The sequence below is a fragment of the Chiroxiphia lanceolata genome, chromosome 1, assembly GCF_009829145.1.
Source record: "Chiroxiphia lanceolata isolate bChiLan1 chromosome 1, bChiLan1.pri, whole genome shotgun sequence".
NCBI lineage: Eukaryota > Metazoa > Chordata > Aves > Passeriformes > Pipridae > Chiroxiphia > Chiroxiphia lanceolata.
The window spans coordinates 1,746,359-1,767,317 of record NC_045637.1 but is presented as its reverse complement, the minus strand read 5'-3'; the positions used below and the strand labels follow the sequence as shown (position 1 = coordinate 1,767,317).

The 20,959-nt window shown below is 51.3% G+C and overlaps 1 protein-coding gene across 1 annotated transcript in view; it reads right to left on the bottom strand.

Moving 5' to 3' along the window:
• Window positions 1-20,959, bottom strand: part of LOC116789380 (zinc finger CCCH domain-containing protein 3-like) — a 116,682-nt gene that overhangs the window by 12,909 nt on the left and 82,814 nt on the right. The window contains 4 exon segments of the mRNA XM_032693171.1: window positions 9,487-9,618; window positions 12,535-12,604; window positions 14,491-14,646; window positions 15,805-15,886. Coding sequence (XP_032549062.1) covers window positions 9,487-9,618; window positions 12,535-12,604; window positions 14,491-14,646; window positions 15,805-15,886 — 440 coding nt within the window.

The following is a 20,959-nucleotide window of genomic DNA, read 5'->3' as shown; positions in this document are numbered from 1 at the left end:
TCCTTCCGGAACGCCCCATCCACACCCCGCTGTTTGGGGGGCCGGGATGGTAGGGCTTGGGATCGCCTTCCCCACTGGAAAAGCCCCTTCTGTTTATTTACAGCGGCCTCTCCCACTCCTGGTCCCGTAGGAATGAGGCGCCGGGTTTGCCGCAGGGAATTTTCGCTTCTCCGCCGGGACGAGGCCGAGCTGGGGCTGTGGGGTGGTGCTGGGAGCCATCTGATCCCTTCCACCTGTCAGGGTGGCTAATTATACCCCCCCAACCCACCCCCGGGACCCCCGCCAGCCCACAGGTTGGGCCATAAAAAGGGGAAGGAAAAAAATATTCCGATGGGAAAAAAAACCCGCCGGGGGTGAAACTTCACCCCAACCTTTCTGCTGCGGGATGGAGGTGCCACGATCCCACTGATGATCCCGCTGATGATCCCACTGTGGGGTTCCCCCCTCAGCCTGCTCGGGGTTGGGATGGTGCCCAGCTGACAGTTCCCATGTCCAGGACTCCTCCCCGGCTGCCAAGGAAGCTCCGGGTGAATTCCAAGGTGCCGTTGGCCTTAAATGGTCCAACGAATCCCAACGTGCCCCGGGAGAGTGGGATTGGGATGAGGGGCTTTGCAGGGCCCGGCCTTCTTTAGCATGGAGCTGGCAAAGGAGGAGGAGGAGGAGAAGGAGGAGACAGCTGGTGGAAGGGCCTCGGGAATTATGTTAACGAGGTTTTTCCATGGACAAGCTCGGTGGGAGGAGGTGGAGGGCGGGAGGAAGGTCAGGCCAGGTCACTGGGCCAAGCACCCACACCCACTGACCCGACGATCCCATCCAGCCCAGCATTCCCAAGCACTTTGCTCAGGGTGAATTTCTCATGTGTCTCCAAACTTATCCCACCCCCTGCGCCTTTCCCAGGACAGGGACAAGAGATGGGCTTTGATGATCCTTGGGAGGTCCCTCCCAACTCGGAAATGCTGGAGCGTCTTCCCATCTCCTTAGACCCTCGGACCTCTGTCCAAGTCCCTTTATCCACTGTGATGGACACAAATCCCACCAGCCAGACTTTTTGGGGAGATGGGAGCAACAAAAACCATAAGTTATTCCCCAAAACTCAAGCACCTCAACTCCAGCATTTCCTAATTTTTTTAAACCCCTCTGGAGCATCCCACGGAGTTTCACTGGAGCTTTTCCAGCAGCAGGATTAACCACCTGGACGGCTGTCTTCCCATCTCCTTGGACCTGTGTCCAAGTCCCTCCATCCCCTGTGGTGGACACAAATCCCACCAGCCAGACTCTTTGGGGAGATGGGAGCACTAAACCCACGAGTTATTCCCCAAAACTCAAGCACCTCAACTCCAGCATTTCCTATATTTTTAAACCCCTCTGAAGCATCCTATGGAGCTTCACCAGAGCTTTTCCAGGTATCCCCCCCGGTTGAGCAGCAGGATTAACCACCTGGATGGTTCTCTTCCCATCTCCTTGGACCTGTGTCCAAGTCCCTCCATCCCCTGTGGTGGACACAAATCCCACCAGCCAGACTTTTTGGGGAGATGGGAATGCTAAACCCATGAGTTATTCCCCAAAACTCATATGCCTCAACTCCACCATTTCCTATTTTTTTAAACCCCTCTCGACCATCCCACGGAGTTTCACTGGAGCTATTCCTGGTATCCCCCTGGTCAAGCAGCAGGATTAACCACCTGGATGGTTCTCTTCCCATCTCCTTGAACCTGTGTCCAAGTCCCTCCACCCCCTGTGGTGGACACAAATCCCACCAGCCAGACTTTTTGGGGAGATGGGAGTAACTTTATTCTCCAAAACTCCAGCGCCTCGACTCCAGCACTTCCTATATTTTTAAACCCCTCTGGAGCATCCCACGGAGCTTCACCGGAGCTTTTCCAGCAGCAGGATTAACCACCTGGATGGCTGTCAGGCTCTTTTAATGTCCCCCTGAGTGGCTGTTGGGAAGCGGCGGCTGGAGGTGCCGGAGCGTTTTCCGAAGTGACAGCCAGGAAATGGCTTTTTTTTTTTTCCCCCCCGATGGCTTTGCAATAATTGGGTGCAGATGGAAACAGCCTCGGGACAAAAAAAGTCCCAGCTCCCACCCTGTCATTAAAAACCTGGAGGACAACACATCCCCAGCATCATCCAGGCTGCGGAATAACCACGGAGGAATTTAACCCCTGCGGTTTTCCGGAGGGATTTGCTCCAAAAAAAAGGTTTCTGCCCTCCAAATGGGGTTTGGCACCCTAGAAAAATGCCTGGTTTAGGATGGTCTCCTCCAAATCCTCGCTAGGATTTGGGATCTAAATGCTCTCCAGGATTTACCACCAAGCAGGAACCTCCTGCCTTGGAATTTGTGGGAAATAAAACAACATTGGAGTCAAAATACCTCTGGAGCTGGAGCAAGAACGGGATGGTGTTTGGAAAATCATTGGGAAAATCGTATTTATGAGGCAGAAAGTGGTTGGGAGGGGATCCCTGCCCAGGCAGGGGTTTGGAATGAGAGAGGCTTTAAGGTCCCTTCCAATCCAAGCCATTCCATGATTTTGCGGATCCACGGCACCACTCAGCTCATTGAGGGGGCACCCAATCCCACACTAATATGTCATTAATGAAGATGTTAATAAGTCCTGGTCCCAGTATGGGCTGATTTGGTCCTGGTCCCACTTGGACACCAAGCCATTGGCTGGAACTCTTTGGATGTGGCCATCCAGGGGAATCCCAACCCACTACCTGAGGAATTCAACCATTCCCTGCACTGCTTTGGTGAGGAATTCCACTTCCATCAGGGACCCCCAGGATCCCATCCATCCCATCCCAGAGCCACTTTTACATGGAGAAGCCACCAATGGGAATGACCAATCCCAAATTATCTCTTCTGGTGTCCACTGGACACCCCCAGGAGTCTCATCTCCGTCAGGGATGACGAGGTTCCGCCACGTGTGCGATTCCAGGTGGCTCAGGGAAGGATTCCAACGGGATCCAGGGGGTCTTTAGGAAGAGCACTGGCAGCAGGTCGAGGGAGATGATCCTGCCCCTCTCCTGAGCCCTGGGAAGTCACATTTGGAGTGCTGTGTCCGACCCCGACAGCAGAGAACAGACAGGACCAAAGGGACATTCCAGACAGGAAACAAAGGCAAAATCTGCTCTTTTTTGGGTTCATCTCTGCAGAAGTTCAGGTTGAAATCAAGAACTTGCTGCCCCATCACTAAATTCCCACTTCAACTGCTGTTTCCCTCCCCTCACCCCCCAAAAAACTTCCTAATTTTAATATTTTGTGACGCATCTCCTTCTACAAAGTGTAAAAAAAAGACAAAATCTCCAGCCTGGGATTGATCTCAGCACAATTATCCACAAATTCCTGGGCTATTAAACCGTTCCAGGTCGTCCTGATAAGCCCCATCTCTGACATAAAGATGTTGGAGATGCTACAATTAAATTGAAGCTGCAATAAGAACCCTCATTATGCCATTTACAGCCTCCAGGAAATAAGATACAACTGGAAAGCCACGAGATTTCTGCGGAGATATCCAGGTAGGATTGGTCATGGAAGAATCCTGATGGGTTTAAACACTACAAAGTGTTTCCAGTGGGAAGATCCCATGGCCAGGATGGAGATTTATCATTTATTTTCAGCAGAGGAGATGGACAAGGACTCAGCATTCCCAAATCCATCCTGGACAACCCCACATGACCTTAAAAGAAGCCCCCATTGCCAATCCTACCCACTTTTTATTTGAAATAAAGATTTTTTTTCCTTACTAATCAGTTGGCTGAGGATTTCTGCTGCATTTTATGGGGGGGGGAATAAACTCCAATAAAGCTCCCAGAAAAACATCTGTCAACCAGAGCCAAAACGAAGGATAAATGGAATAAAAGTTGCTTTTGTAGCTGATTTTCATAGGGCTGACTATAAAAGAGCCATCAAAGGCAGAGCTCTCCATCAGCTGTTTCCCAGAGATCGCAGAATTCGGGAATTGTTGAGGTTGGAAAAGCCCTCTAAGATCATCGAGTCCAATCCACAGCCCCAAGCGCTACTTCCAAGTAAATCCCTCCAGGGATGAGGATCCCACCTCTCCCAGTGCCAGGTGAAGAGCTCCTCAGGGTGCTCAAGGAAAAGCCAAGTTGGGATTCAACCTGGGACCAAAAGAGCGGGAAAAAAGACCCGGAAAATCCAAGATCTGAGGGTGTGAGGAAAGAAAAATGTCATTTTAACCAAAAGAGCTGAGAACACACAACAGGAACAGAGTTGAGCTTCACCTTCCCGGGATAAAAGATGAACAAGGAGCCCAAGCTGATGTTTTCCATCAGGAATCCATCCCCTGGATAATCGAGGGAAAATCCCTAATGATATTTTAATGTCGGCTGCTGCCCTCACAGCGCTGGTGAAAAGAAATTAGAAAAAAAGGAAAAAAATTTGAAAAAAAGAAAAAAAATTAGAAAAAAATTAGAAAAAAGGAAAAAAATAAAGAAAAAAATTTGAAAAAAGAAAAAAATTAGAAAAAAGAAAAAATTAGGAAAAAAATAGAAAAAGTTAAGAAAAAAGGAAAAAATTTGAAAAAAGGAAAAAATTAGAAAAAAGAAAAAAGTTAAGAAAAAATTAGAAAAAAATTAGAAAAAAATTAGAAAAAAAGAAAAATTAGAAAAAAAGGAAAAAATAGAAGAAAAGAAAAATTTTCTAATTTTTCTTTATAAAATTTAATTCATTTTCTAAAGAAATGGGTTAAATTTGACATGTTATGGTGGGAAACTCTTCGACTTCCAGCAGAAAAGGGGAAAAGAACCAACTGAAGGCACCAAAAAAAAAAAAAAAAACCCACAGGAGGAGGAGGAGGTTAAAAAATCCCCACATTTGCATTTTCCGCAGAAAAATCGAGCAGCTGCTGCTGTGGGAAAGCACCACACACCACTTCCTTGGGAAGCTGCACTTCCTCGGGAAGCGCCGGTTGCTCAGGTCTGCCCTGGCCATCTTGTTTTCCACGGATAAGGAGTAAATCTCCGGGGAAAGGCTGGTGGTGCCACAAAAAAAAAAGAGGGATTTTTGGGAGGCTGATGGGTTTTCCCAGCCCAGCTCATCCCTGATTTATTCCAGTAGTTTTTTTCCTGGAAGCCTCGTTGTTTAATCTCACAGTGTTCTCGCTGCTTTAACAGCTCCCACGGGGGAACAACTTCCGAGGAAACACGGAGAGGGAGGGATTTCCCGCGGCTCCCGCGCCTTCACAGACACCGAGAGGGGGAGGTTGTTTAATTCCAGACAATTTTCCAGGTGCAGCAGTCAGAAGGGAATGGCCTGACCTGCTTGTCTTTGCTCTGGCACACTGGGAATGCTGGAGAAATCCAGCACCGAGAGCTTCCCAAGGTTCTGATTCTCATATATCCCAATAAGTACTGGAATGGTTTGTGTGGGAAGGGAGCTGAAAGATCACAGAATTCCAACCCCCTGCCACGGGCAGGGACACCTCCCACTATCCCAGATTGCTCCAACCTCCCCTTGGACACTTCCAGGGATGGGGCAGCCACAGCTTCCCTGGGAATTCCATTCCAGCCCCTCCCCACCCTCCCAGTCAAGAATGTCTTCTCAATATCCCATGGAAATCTCCCTTCCATGTTTTGTGCCTGTAAGGCAAATCCCAAGGCAGCTGCTCCTTGGGATCACCTATGGATGTGATCCAAGTGCTTGTGGTGATTCTCAGATCCGAGCTCTTGGTCAGGTAGAAATCTCAGCCCATCAAATATGGGTTGGGTCGGATGGTACCTTCAAGATCATGAAATTCCAACCCCCTGGAATTGCAACCCCCTGCCATGGGCAGGGACACCTCCCACTATCCCAGGTTCCTCCAAGCCCCATCCAACAAGGCCTTGAACAATTCCAGGATGGAGAATCCACAACCATCCAGTGTCTCCTCCCGCTCCTCCCCAACCTTGGGATCACACCACCACGAACGGCAACTTCATCCCTCACATCCACATCCTCATCCCACCCTCTCCCAGGGAATTCCCGCCCCAACAGGAGGCTCCACGTGGGAGGAGGGATGTGGAGTCAGAGAGGAGCAGCTCATTGTCTTTGGAAAACCCTGGGGAGCCCCTGGGAGAGAGGCCCCATTTCTCCCTCTCTTCCCACTTCCAGGGGGAAGGTCAGGGAGCTCCAGGAAAGGCAGTATGGATTTAGCTGACACGGATGCCATCATGTTTAGGGATGATCCAGATATCCATGGGGATATTTGGAGCCCTATTTCACCCACTGCTTCACCAAGCTCAACTTGCAGGCCCCTCCAATCCCTTTGGGAAGCACAAAAAGGTGGAGAAATTCCCGAGTCACGACCAAGGAACCCGTTGAGGATGCTGGAAATCAAGGCCCTCTCTCTGCCACCAGTTCCACCTTCTGGAAACAGAATCCCAGGATCATTTAGGTTGGAAAAGACCCTCCTCAAGATCAGCGAGACCAATCTGTGACCAACTAATTAATATTGGGGATGACATTCCCTCAATGAAGGAACTGCCCCTCTCCCAAAGGGTGGAGGGACCTTGGCCCTCTCCAGCCCAAATTCCCGGAAAAAGGGATTTGGGAATGCCAACTTAAAGCTTTCCCATGTTATCCCACATAATTCCTGATGAAGCCAGAGCAGGTTTGGCCCTGGTAGTCGGAGTTCCAGCCCATGGGATGGGTCAAAGGCCTGATCCAATTGTCCTGGAATCCTCCGAGACATCCCAGGAAGTGCTTAAGTGGCGCCGCCACCACGTCATAAATTATGGATCATAATGGACACTTTTGATGGCAGCCTGATAAAAAACAGGAATTGCTCTTCGGGGAGGGGCACAAGGAGGAAAATGCCACCGGGAGAAGAGCGCGGTGTACCGAATTCCAGCATAAAAGCACCTAAATCCCAAATTATTGCTTCCCTTCTTGGAGTTTATCCACCCCGGACATTGCCCCATTCCTGAAGCGGGGAAAGGCAGAACGAGGGCAAGATTTACTCCCGGTCTAAATTATTCACCGGGAAAAGGGAGCGTTGCCTCTTTAACGAGCCGTCGTTTTTTATGGAAGCCGAGGTTAACATTTTTCCCTCGATTCAGGAGAATATTAGAAACTCTCCGGGGTCCATTTGAGGACTTTCCGCTCGGAGCAAAAGGCCCGGACTCAGCACTTTCGATATTATTTAGAGGATAAAATTAACCCTTAATGGCCCACGCTGGTATTTCTCCCTCCCCCAGTTCAATCTGGCCCTCTCAGCACTTTCTCCCCCATCCATAATTACAGGCTGCTATCCATCATCCGGAGGAGAATGCCTTCCCCGACGCTCCCAAAGTGACGCCGTAAGCACTTTTCCTAATAGAATAAATATTCTAACTATCTCTTTGATATTTTCATTTAAATTGCAATAGTTTTTTTCGAAACGAATTGGCACAGGCCCCTGCCTGCGTGGTTGGCGCCGGGCCGCAGGGGAGGCCGGCGGCGTTCCCGCGTTTTCCTTCCCGGGAATTGTTTATCCCGTCCCCTCCAAGAAGGAATTAAGCCCAGAGTAATTTATTAGAGCTTCCCTCCGTTGCTGCTGATGTGCTGCTTGCCCTAAAACTCTCCCTTTTTAGCTTTTTTTTCCCCCCTCCCTTCTTCTTGCCTGGTTTTTGCTCCATGGTGCTTTTTCCCTCGGGAAAAGGTGGGACTTGGCTTAAAGGTTGGACTTGATGGGCTTCAAGGTCTTTTCCTGACCTAAATGATCCAATTATTCCACCCAAGGTCACGTTTGGATTCTGTCTGGAGCCTGGGACAGGTGATGTCATCACAGGGACGGGAACGGGGCGCCCACGGCTCCGCTCGGCCAACGAGGGATGGAGAAAACGAGGAGAAAAACCCTTTGGAGCTCCAGTACGTGGATCCAAGCATCCGACTGCTTATCCCAGCACCTTCCCCGGTGGGAAGCAGCTGAAACCATGAGGGAGGAAGAGATCTCCAGGAGCAGCAAGTCCAAGCCCAGTGTGTTTAGGGGGACGTGAATGAAAGTGTTGTCGGTTGCTGTCGGCTCATGGAAGTGGATGAACCGATCCAGGACATGGAGGAGATGGTTTTTCCATAGGAAAAGCATCCCAGAGGTGCTTCCCAGCTTCCCAGAGGAAGAGGATGGCTGCCATCCTCCCCCTGGGCTCAGAGATGGGCCAATGCTGCACAGCAAATCATGGAATCATGGAATGGTTTGGGTGGGAAGGGACATTAAAGGTCATTCAGTTCCAACCCCCTGCCGAGAGCAGGGACACCTCCTGCTATCCCAGGTTGCTCCAACTTCCCCTTGGACACTTCCAGGGATGGGGTAGCCACAGCTTCTCTGGGAATTCCATCCCAGCCCCTCACCTCACCTCACTTCTCCCAGTCAAGAATTCCTTCCCAATATCCCATCTATCCCTGCCCTCTGGCAGTAGGAAGTCATTCCCTGTGTGCTGTCCCTCCATCCCTTGTCCCCAGTCCCTCTCCAGCTCTCCTGGAGCCCCTTTAGGCCCTGGAAAGGGATCTCAGGTCTCCCTGGATCCTTCCCTTCTCCAGGCTGGCCATTCCCAGCTCTCCCAGCCTGGTTCCAGAGCAGAGGAGCTCCAGCCCTTGGAGTACCTCCATGGCCTCCTCTGGACTCTCTCCAGCAGCTCCACACCCTTGGGAGGACCCCAGTGAGGACCTGAGCTCGCTGCCATCCCCTTCTCCCGTCCCTTACAAAGAACAGGGGAGCCACAAGATGTTGGATAAACCCCAATATTCCATTTTTTTGCACTTTAAGAGCCCTAAAATTCCAGGGAAGCTGCTCTGCCTCAAGCTCTGCCCGTTCCATCGGGTGCCATAAGCTCATGGATGAGGTTGGAACTCTCCCCAGGGTGCACAGGAAGTCCATGCAGGACTTCACTGATCCAAACCAGAGGATCCCCAGGACCTGGAGGTGGCTCCAGGAACCCTCAGGACCTGGAGGTGACTCCATGAATCCCCAGGACCTGGAGGGGATTCCATGAATCCCCAGGACCTGGAGGTGGCTCCATGAATCTCCAGGATCTGGAGGCGGCTCCATGAATCCCCAGGACCTGGAGGTGGCTCCATGAATCCCCAGGCACATCCCTGAGCTCGGCTGGGAAGGCTGGTCTTGCTCCCAAGACTAAGCCACAACATTTAAGGCTCAAGTTTTAACCCCTCCTGGAGCCAGCATGGAAAAAAAGCTTTAACATCCATGGATTTCCAATGGAAAACAGGGAATCACAAGCCTTTTCTTTTCCATCTGTTTAGGGGAGGGGTTTTCCAGGCAGGGGAACACGGACACCCCAGGAAGAGCCTTCCTGGGAAGCACAACATTTATGAGTTGAAGCCTTGGATTTCATTCCTTTTTTTTTTCCCTGCCTGTAAACCCACTTTTCCACAACCCTTGGGAAAAGCAGTTCATCCCCTCCGGGCGTTTTCCAGCCCCGCGGTGCCGTCGGAACGTCGCTCGCGCCTTTGGACCCCGGGAAGCCGGGATAAATAAACCCCTTCCTTACCTTTTCTCCCATGGGACAATATCCCTTGAGGAAATCCTGGCACACCTCTGCCTTCCTGGACACGTAGACGTGGCTGTAGGGGCAGTTGCTGTTGCTGCAGATCCCCTTCAAGTAGTAGGAACACACCGGCATCTGGAAGAGAAACCCGGATCCGGAATCATTCCGACCCCTCCCCAGAGCGGAAATAAAGAGAAACCTTTTGCCAGCCACTGATCCCAGAGGGATTTTTTAGCTCTTCCATTGGTGTCCTGCAAGGAATATCCCTGATGTTCCGTGGTCCTGGTGTGTGAACATGCCCGGCTCGGCATCCCTTGGGATGCTGGAGGGATTGGAAAGCAGGGAGTGGCCACCAGGAGGGAAACCTGGAGAACGTCATTCCCAAGGGGTGATGCAGCCATGGAGAGGCCACCAGGAAGGAAACCTGGAGAACGTCATTCCCAAGGGGTGATGCAGTCGTGGAGATGGGAATAGCAGTAACAGGGATCAACATTCCACAAGGGGTTCTGGCCACCACAAAGGCCAAAACCCCATCCTAGGGGTGCTCCATGGATAAAGGCTCCACAAGGTGGGTCTCAGAACTTCCACAAGGATTTTGGAGAGGCTGCATCATTCCAAGGAACCCTCACCAAGGGCTGCAAGCAATGGGATGTCCCTGTGGGATTGCTCCAGGAGGGATGTCCCGGAGGGATATCCCAGGAGGGAGAGACGGAAAAGACAAGGAGAGCCCAGGTTCCTTTCAGATCCAGAGATTTGAGAAGGGGAGTGTTGGATCCAGGAGCACAACCCCGCTCCCACACCCCCCATTCCCGAGGCACCACAGGGAAAACCTACGGAGCAGGATCCAAACTTCACCTCCTGCCAGCTGTTGGAATTAACCCCGAATTCCCAGCCTGCTGTGATATTCCAGCATCCTTAACTCACCCCCTACCACAGGTAGAATGTGCTGAGCTGGTCCAGTTCCTCCTGTTCCGCCCACATCCCGAATTTCCTCCCTGCAGAGCATGGGATCAATCCCTCTGTTCACCGGCAGAATCCCAGTCCTGCCAGTTCCTTTCCCTCTCCTCTAGGTTCCTTTCCCTCTCTGGACTCCTTCCCTTCTCCTCCAGGCTCCTTTCCCTCCAGGCTCCTTTCCCTCTCCTCCAGGTTCCTTTCCCTCTCCAGGCTCCTTCCCTTCTCCTCCTGGTTCCTTTCCCTCTCCTCCAGGCTCCTTTCCCACTCCTCCATGGTCCTTTCCCTCTACTCCATATTCTTTTCCCTCTCCTTCAGGCTCCTTTCCCTCTCTGGACTCCTTCCCTTCTCCTCCAGACTCCTTTCCCCCTTCTCCAGCTTCTCTCTCCTCCAGGTTCCTTTCCCTCTCCTCCAGGTTCCTTTCCTTGTCCAGTCTCCTCTCCCTCTCCTCCAGGCTCCTTCCCTTCTCCTCTAGGCTCCTTTCCCTCTCCAGGCTCCCTCCAGGTTCCTTTCCCTCTCCAGGCTCCTCTCCCTCTCCTCCAGCACCGCAACATTCCCAACCCTACAACAACCCCGGGCGGGGACTATCCAGGGAAAAAAAAACCAAACCACCCTTATCCCTGAAGGGCACGGGGAGGGTTTGTCAGGAACCGTGAGAGAGAGAGAGAGGCAAGAAAACAAAAGGGACGCTCGGAAAAAAAAAAAAAAAAAGAAGAAAAAAAAGGGAAGAGTTTATCTTTAATTGCCTTTGAAGCGCCGACATTCCCGAAAGGACGGGGCTCGGGAAGCCGCCAACGACTCCCTTAATGCGCCTTTTGATGGAGAGCCCGAATTAGCGCTAATAAAAAGGGATAATAAAGGCGGCTCTGCCCCCGAGGCGCGGCCCCTCCCGCCCGCCGAGCCCGGGCCATTATCGAGGGGCAGCAGCTCCGCGGGTTTAATTAACCTTGTTAATTGTAAGCGGCCCGGCCGCACAAACAACCCCCCGCGCGTTCCTTGGCGCTGCGGGGGAGGCGCTTCCACGATCCCAAAACTCCGCGGGAGCCTCCCGACTGCTCCCGGGCTGACTTCGGAAGGGTAGGGAGGAAAAAAATGCTGATTCCTCGCCGAGCTCCTCGAGAGGAAAAGCTGTTGGAGCAGCTCCCCTGCGCTCCCAAACCGCCGAGCTCCCGGGCATTGGGTTCTCTCCGTCGCTGCTGGAGGAATCCGGGGCTCTGATCCCGCCTGGAGAATTCCCTGGGCAGATGCTCCTCACCCAGGGCGCTGCCCTGTGTCCCCTCTGGAGCAAAATTCCCTAACTGCCAGATTTCCCTCTCCCCCAGGCTCCTTTCCCTCTCTCCCAGGCTCCTTTCCCTCTCCTCCAAGCTCCTCTCCCTCTCCAGGCTCCTTTCCCTCTCCTCCAGGGTCCTTTGCCCCCAGACTCCTTTCCCTCTTCTCCAGTTTTCCCTTCCCTCCAGGCTCCTTTCCCTCTCCTCCAGGTTCCTTTCCCTCTTCTCCAGCTTCCCTCTCCTCCAAGCTCCTTTCCCTCTCCTCCAGGCTCCTTTCTTTCTTCTCCAGGTTCCTTTTCCTCCAGGATCTTTTCCCTTTTCTCCAGGTTCTTTCTGTTTCCCTCCAGGTTCCTCTCCCTCTCCACCAGGGTCCTTTGCTCCCAGACTCCTTTCCCTCTTCTCCAGCTTTCCCTTCTCTCCAGGCTTCCTTCCTTCTCCTCCAGGCTCCTTTCCCACTTCTCCATGGTCCTTTCCCTCTCCAGGCTCCTTCCCTTCTCCAGGCTCTTTTCCCTTTATTAGACCTCTTTTAGAAACTCAGGGTGGGGAGGGGCTGGGATGGAATTCCCAGAGAAGCTGTGGCTGCCCCATCCCTGGAAGTGTCCAAGGCCAGCTCGGAGCAAGCTGGGCTAGTGGGAGGTGTCCCTGCCCATGGCAGAGGGTTGGAACTGGATGACCTTCCAAAATCCCTTCCAACCCCAAGCACTCCACGGTTCTATCCTGATCCAGGAGCCTGAAAAGCTTGGGAAGCAAACCCCAAACTCAGCTGGAAACCCTCCATGAGGGATAACCTTCCCACCCCACGCCCCCACATCCCTCAGAATGTCACACTGACCTTGTCCTTGGACACTTTGTGGGAAAAGGGGCAGGTCCCATCTGTCTTCTTGCACGTGCCACGGAGAAACCTGGAATTACAGCAGAGGGAGAGGGCTGAGCAGGTGGTGGGTCCCAAACCACGAGGTTTTAACCCACAAACACTCATCGCTGAGACCCCAAATTGGGGAAGGTTGCTCCTGTTGGAAGAGCAGCTGCTGATTCCCAATGGATTCGGTCCTTTCATCCTATTTGGCTGCTCCTTAGTTGGCAGAGCAAGGGCTGTACCCCAAAAATTCAGGGATGATGCTCCCAGAAGGAGAAAAGGTCCTTCCAAGAGCCCTGATTCCTCCAGGATGGAATCACCATCCCTGAGTGTTCCAGGGGGAGTTTGGATGAAGCTCGGAGCAACCTGGGCTAGTGGAAAGTGTCCCTGCCTGTGGGAGGGGGTTGGAATTCTGTGATCTTGAAGGTCCCTTCCAACCCAACCCGTTCCATGACTCCGTGATTCCGGATGAAGCTCCGGGAGGAGCTCCGGGTGAGAGCGACCAAAACCCTGGAGGAGCAGCGGCAGGCACAGGACAGAACCCAAGATCCCAAAGGATGTTTGGAGCCAGAAGTTTTCCCAGGAAGCTGCCACTGTGACAGGAGATTCACAAAATTAAGGGATGATAAGAGAAAAAGCTAAAGATTGGGATTGGGGCCAAAGGCACCGGGAGGAGGAGACACAAGACCGGGAGAAAATCAGTGTTGTCCTCCAGTGATCCACAGAAACAGGGTGGGATGGAGATCCCAAAGACCTCATGGAGCAGCAATTCCTAAAGCAGGTAAGGAGCTGTGGGATGTGTTGTGGTTAAAAACCCCCATAAATCACCTTTCCCTCCTCCCTGATCTCCCACCGAGCCTGGGGCGGCTTCCAAGCGATCCCAGCCCAGCAGCAATTTTTATGGAGAAATTTACTCCGGGAGTTCATCGGCGGATTTGGCTTTCCTGCACTTTTTAAGCGACTAATAATGGAGTTTAATCAACTCCTGGGCAGGTCTAACGAGCTGGCAACGGGAGTCCGTTCTCCTGGAATTAATCATCTGCTCTCAGAGCCGTGCGACGTCACCGGATGAGGGAATGGAAGCTATTGTATGGATCCGAGTGGATCTGGGAAGTGCTACCGCTAGAATCGCCCGGTGTGTGGTCAGGGAAGGGTCTCAAGTCCCTCAGCTCAGAAGAGAAGGATCCAGGGAGAACTTGGAGCACCTTCCAGGGCCTAAAGGGGCTCCAGGAGAGCTGGAGAGGGACTGGGGACAAGGGATGGAGGGACAGCACACAGGGAATGGCTTCCCACTGCCAGAGGGTTAGATGGGATATTGGGAAGGAATTCTTGGCTGGGAGGGTGGGGAGGGACTGGAATGGAATTCCCAGAGAAGCTGTGGCTGGCCCTGGATCCCTGGAAGTATCCAAGGCCACGCTGGAGCAACCTGGGACAGTGAGAGGTGTCCCTGCCCATGGCAGGGGGTTTGGAATTCCATGACCCTCAAAATTCCCTTCCAACACAATCTATGGATGAACAAGGGCTTTATTTTCCCTGCTTTGCCAACACTTGGAAACAAATCATCAATTACTAAAGCAGGACAATTATTTCCAGGATATTTTGTTCCCAGGTGCTGGGATGGATTTCCCAGGGAAGCTGTGGCTGCCTCATCCCTGGGAGTGTGCAAGGCCAGCTTGGAGCAACCTGGGATAGTGGGAGGTGGGAGGTGTCCCTGCCCACAGCAGAGGGTCGGAACGGGATGACCCTCCAAAATCCCTTCCAACCCCAACCACTCCATGATGTTACAACCTTTTCTTATCCTCTTCCCGCAGATCCCTCCCAAACCAAGAACACCCATCCCTGCGATCCTACAACCCTCTATCACCCTGTTTCCCTTTGGAATATCACACCAAAGCCCACCAACATCCCGGCGACTTCCACATCCCTCCCCACCTGGTGCAGACGGCGACTTTGTCGGGATCGTGGATGTAGGGGCAGCTGTCGCCACGGTTGCACTTCCCAAAGCGGTTGTAGTACATGCAATATTCCTTCTTCTTCCTCCTCTGCTTGGCCTGGCGGATGATGGCCAAGCTCCTCTGCACGGCACGGCTGGGGGACAAACACAGCCAGGGTCAACTCCACCATGGAGGCACTTCCACGCCGCCGGGGAGCCCAAAATTCACCTCGGAGAGGGAGATGTTTGGAAGTTCAGGCTCAGAAGCTCTCAAGGATTTTTGATTTTCGGTCAATTTTACCCCAAATCATTAAAAATCTTCCAAGGTGACACCAATGAAATCCCTCTCCACCTCCACATCCTCTGATTTTATGAGCATGGAGAGGCTTCCTACTTTTTTTAGGGAATAGGATGAGGAAGAAACATCCTTTTCCACTCTGGACTCATGCACCAAAGGAGCCCAAAATTCACCTTGGAGAGTGAGATGTTTGGAAGTTCAGGCTCAGAAGCTCTCAAGGATTTTTGATTTTCGGCCAATTTTACCCCAAGTCATTAAAAATCTTCCAAGGTGACAGAAGGAAAGGAAAGGAAATTTCAGGAAAGGAAATTTCAGGAAAGGAAATTTCAGGAAAGGAAAGGAAAGGAAATTTCAGGAAATTTCAGGAAAGGAAAGGAAAGGAAATTTCAGGAAAGGAAAGGAAAGGAAATTTCAGGAAAGGAAAGGAAAGGAAAGGAAAGGAAAGGAAAGGAAAGGAAAGGAAAGGAAAGGAAAGGAAAGGAAAGGAAAGGAAAGGAAAGGAAAGGAAAGGAAAGGAAAGGAAAGGCAAGGAAAGGAAAGGAAAGGAAAGGAAAGGAAAGGAAAGGAAAGGAAAGGAAAGGAAAGGAAAGGAAAGGAAAGGAAAGGAAAGGAAAGGAAAGGAAAGGAAAGGAAAGGAAAGGAAAGGAAAGGAAAGGAAAGGAAAGGAAAGGAAAGGAAAACCTGCAGGTTTGAAGGGTTAAATTGGGATGAGGGAGAAACCCCAAAATGCCTGTTGAGGATAATGTAGTTCATTTAAAAAGGGATTTTCCAAGCAGGATTTGCTCCCAGAAAGGTGCAGCTTTCCATTAATAACTTTTCCAACCTTTCCCAAGCAGAATCCACGGCTTGGAATCCCGACTTTCCATGGCTTTCTGCTGGAAGTTGCAACCACTTGGAAGCAGAAGCCAAGGAAAAGCAGCGGCTGCGGCATCACCGGATAATCATCCAGTTAAACTCGAGCTCCCAACGGCCTCCTGAGCACAAATCCAGAGGGGGATTTCCCGGGAATACCAACCTGGCGATGTATCGGCAGGAGGAGGATCGGTTCAGACCTGAGGGAGAGACGCCGGGACTGGGTGTGGAGTGCAACCTCAGAGCTGGGAATGAGAGAAAAACATGGATCACTCCTGGGAATCGAGGCATTTTATAGGAATTCATAGAGCCCTCAGGATCTTTGATCCACAAAAATTACCGGAGGGATGGGATGGGATGGGTCTGCTGTGAGGAAAGGCTGGGAGAGGTGGGAATGTCTGACCTGGAGAAGGGAAAGATCCAGGGAGACCTGAGAGTCCCTTCCAGGGTGTAAAGGGGCTCTAGGAGAGCTGGAGAGGGACTTGGGACAAGGGATGGAGGGACAGGACACAGGGAATGGCTTCCCAGGGTTAGATGGGATATTGGGAAGGAATTCTTGGCTGGGAGGGTGGGGAGGGGCTGGGATGGAATTCCCAGAGAAGTTGTGGCTGCCCCATCCCTGGAGGTGTCCAAGAGGAGGTTGGAGCAACCTGGGATAGCGGGAGCTGTCCCTGCCCAAGGCAGGGGGTTGGAATGAGATGATCTTTCCACTCCCTTCCCACTCAAACCATTCCATGATTCCCAGACCTCAACGTTCCACCCAAAGCAGCTCCCAGATGGAGCATCCCGGATGGATGAGGATGCTCCTCATGGACCTCCACACAAGGCTGGGACTTTCAGGAGAGCCCCAGCACCACAAGTGCTCCTTTCCAGCTCCAAACCCCACAGGGATCTTCCCCTTTTCATCTCCCAAACGAGCCCAAACACATCCCGGAGCAGCTCCCGCAAAACTCCAGGGAAAACCAGCTCCGATCGGTGCTCACATGGAATCAAATCAGCCTTGACTGGGGCAGGAAGGAACAAGTTGGCAAACGAGGCTGTATCCAACTTTTCCAGGTGGTGGGAAGCGCCTCAGTCACTCACCTGCCAGCGGGAATGAGCGATTGGAATTTGATGGCTCGGCTGCCGGTGTCGGCACAGCCCCAGCTGTTCCCTCCACGCATCAAATTCCATCCAGGAGCCACCACCAATAAAACCAGGAGGTTTTATTCCCTGGGTTTTTTTTATCTTCCCCCTCTTCCCAGGCTACAGGAGCAGCTTTCCCACTTGGATTTAGTTCTACGACAACTCCGGGTCACTCCAGAGATGCGCCGGGATTTCTGGTTTGACCTCCCGGAGACGGATCCAGGTTAAAATCCCACCAGTCTGGAGCATCCTCAGCCCCCCTCTGGAATGATGTTTAATGCTCCAAGCTCAGCAGGGTGGGATACACCAGGAATCCACTCCCCAGGGCAGCAGAAAATCCCTACAAATATTTAATATTCCAGAATAAAAGCGGAGATTTGGGACAAAAAACATTCCCCTGGTTCTGTGGCATCACTTTAGTTAAAGCAGCCTGAAAATCCCACCTTGGGATCACAGAATCATGGAATGGTTAAGATTGGATCACAGAATCATGGAATGGTTGGGGTTGAATCACAAAACCATGGAATGGTCAGGGTTGGATGACAGAATCATAGAATGGTCAGGGTTGGATGACAGAATTATGGAATGGTTAAGTTTGGATCACGGAATCATGGACTAGGTAGGGCTGGATCACAGAATCATGGAATGATTAAGGTTAGATCACGAAACCATGAAATGGTCAGGGTTGGATCACGGAATCATGGAATGTTTAAGATTGGATCACAGAATCATGGAATGGTTGGGGTTGAATCACAAAACCATGGAATGGTCAGGGTTGGATGACAGAATCATAGAATGGTCAGGGTTGGATGACAGAATTATGGAATGGTTAAGTTTGGATCACGGAATCATGGACTAGGTAGGGCTGGATCACAGAATCATGGAATGATTAAGGTTAGATCACGAAACCATGAAATGGTCAGGGTTGGATCACGGAATCATGGAATGTTTAAGATTGGATCACAGAATCATGGAATGGTTAAGGTTGGATCACAAAACTATGGAATGGTTAAGGTTGGATCACAGAATCATGGAATGGTTAAGGTTGGATCACAAAACCATGGACTGGTTGGGGTTGGATCACAGAATCATGGAATGGTTAAGGTTGGATCACAGAATCATGGAATGGTTGTGGTTGGATCTCAGAACTATGGAATGGTTAGGGCTGGATCACGGAATCATGGAATGGTTAAGGTTGGATCACAAAACTATGGAATGGTTGGGGTTGGATCATGGAATCATGGAATGGTCAGGGTTGGATCACAAAACCATGGAATGGTTAGGGCTGGATCACGGAATCATGGACTGGTTACGATTGGATCACAGAATCATGGAATGGTTAAGGTGGGATCACAGAATTGTGGAATAGTTAGGGCTGGACCATAGAATCCAGGGGGGTTGATATTCCAGACTTTTCAGGAGGCCCAAGGAGCCTAAATTTGGATTTTTTGAGTGCTTACCAACTTGGAATTCCCAGTTGGAGCCGCTCCCAAGAGATTTGCATTAATAAATCCTTTAATAAATCAGTTTTCCCAGTGGTGGAGGGTGTATCCATGGCATTGGAACTGGGGGGAAACTGGGATTTCAGAAGACACCAGAGAGCGGGATGAGGGTTAAATCCCAACATCGGGAACCGGAATTCACTGCAGTCCGGCCTAAATCCAACAAAAAGCTGGAATGACACCGCCCAGGGTTGACTTTGGGATCTGGTTTGAGATCCAGACACAACACTGGGCACATCCCACTCCCGAATCCGTCCCGGTTTCCTCCTCAGTTGCTTCCCAAGCAGGAAGAGAGCCGGATGAGGAGGGCAACTCGCCCTTCCTTGATATTCCAAAAGCTTGATATTCCAAATCTAGGGATTTCAGGAAGTGCCAGGGCAAGTTCCTCCCCTGGGAACGCGCCGAGGCAGCGGGAACGACACGGAGAAGGGGAGGGGAGGGGGTAAAAAAAGGCAGGAAAACAAGGAAAAGCGGTCGGGAAGAACACACGGACACTGGTGGGATCTCTCATCCCCCGCACGAGGAACAAGTGGTTTTCCCTCCCCCCTTTCCCGTCGGTTGGAAGAGCAGCATCCGTAAGGAAACCCACAGGCCGTGGAAAAGCAGTTGTTTCTCTCTCCGTGCATCATCCCAACCTGACGCTGGCAGCTCCCGGTGATCGTTGTACCTAATCCAGGCGGGAGACTCCGTGCGCGGCTCCGGAGGGAGCGGGAGCTGTCGTGTTCATTAAATGCATGATTACAGCCGTGATTAATGGCAGGGGCTCCTGCCCAACTCCTGACTGTTTTTTTTTTTCCACCCCGTTCCCCGCTCCTCCAGAGGAATCCGCAGCCGAGCGGCGTTTTCAGCGGCCTGATGTTCCAAGCTTCCAATGGAAAAGGGGGGAAAAGACAGTATTTGTCCCCAGCGAAGGCTCCACGACCACAAGTCATGGTTCAAACAAGGAGGTCGGGTTAAAGGAATTAATTAAGGCCTTTCCATTTCTCTGATCCCAAAATACACCAAAATTGGGATGTGTTGGGACCAAGGGATGGGAAAGAGAGGGATAACCACTGGAATGACAAGTGTCAAGCCTGTTGTCCATCTGCTTTAGATGTCTCCAGTCAAGGAGAATTTATGGAGATCCTACACAGGGAGGGAAAGAACCAGAGTGGAAAACTGAAATAGGGAAAAAAAGGGAGAAATGGCAAAAATTGGGATGTGTTGAGGCTGTGGGATGGGAAAGAGGGGGAGGACACAGTTGGAACGATGAGTGTTGGGCATCAATCCCATTGCTGCCCATCATCTTCCACTGGCCCAAGGGAGGGATAATTCATGGAAATCCATGGAAACGAACAGGGTTTGACCCAAGAAATGCCAGGCAGGTGCTCAGCTCCACTTCCCGTCGCTCCAACTTGGGAATGTCCACAGCAGGGTCATCCCGTTTTCCCGCTATTTTTTGCCATCCACTATACTCATCATTCCAACAGTGTCCTTCCCCTCCTTCCCATCCCTTGGACCCAACACATCCCAATTTTTGCCATTTCTCTCTTTTTTTGGTCATTTCAGTTTTCCATCCTGGTTCTTTCCCTCTCTGTGTAAGATTTCCATAAATTCTCCTTGACTTGGGACATCTGAAGCAGATGGACAACAACGGGCTTGACACTTGTCATTCCAGCGCTGATCCTTCTCTTGCCCATCCCTTGGCCCCAACACATCTCAGTTTTTGCCATTTCTCCCTTTTTTTCCCCTATTTAATTTTTCCACCCTGGTTCTTTCCCTCCCTATGTAGGATTTCCATAAATTCTCCTTGATTTGGGACACAGGAAGCAGATGGACAACAACGGGCTCAACACTCGTCGTTCCAACAATGTCCTCCCACTCAGCCTCTTCCCACACAACCTCAGCCCTCTGGAAAAGGCTTCCTTGAGCCACTCCAGCTCCTTTAAGGGTTCCCATTATCCCTCTTTGGGAAGAGCCGAGCGATTCATTTCCTGAGTCCCCTCTCGGTTTTTCTTGCTGAAGCCAAAGTTTCGAGGCCGCGCTCCGGGAAATTTATTTCCTTAATTATTATTCATTTAAGAGGGTTCCGCGGATTCCGAGGATCAGCACTCGGAGCTGCCGGGGGTAATTTATTTCCCTCGTCGGAGAGAAACAAGCCCTCGCTCCGGAAAAGGTACTGGCAAAAAAAAAGGGATGAGCTGCTCATTGGATTTTCCCTGTTTTCTTGCCCGGTCGCCCCCCGTGTCCCAGGAATGGGGTGGGTGGTCCTGAGGGTTTTATTAATGAAGAAACCTCAATTAATGAGCTCCAGGTTCCATGTTCTGTCAGCAGATGATGCGAAGGAGCCTGGAGTAAGATCCGATCCCTGAAATTCCGGAGTTGAGGGATCGGGGGGTCGAAAGGGGGGAAGGGATTGAGGAATCCCAAAGCCAAGGGATTGACATTGGAGGGTCAAAGGGTTGAGATCAAGAGGGATAAGGCAGAGCAATCCCAAAATCATGGGATTGAGTGTGGAAAGGGTTAAGGGATTGAGCTCAAAGGGGATAAGGGATTGAGGAATCCCAAAACCAAGGGATTGAGACTGAAGGGACCAAGGGATCCCACAATCCCAAAGACAAGGCACTGAGACTGAGGGGGCCAAGGAATTGAGCTCAAAAGGGGTAAGAGATTGAGGAATCCCAAAGCCAAGGGATTGCAATTGAAGGGGCC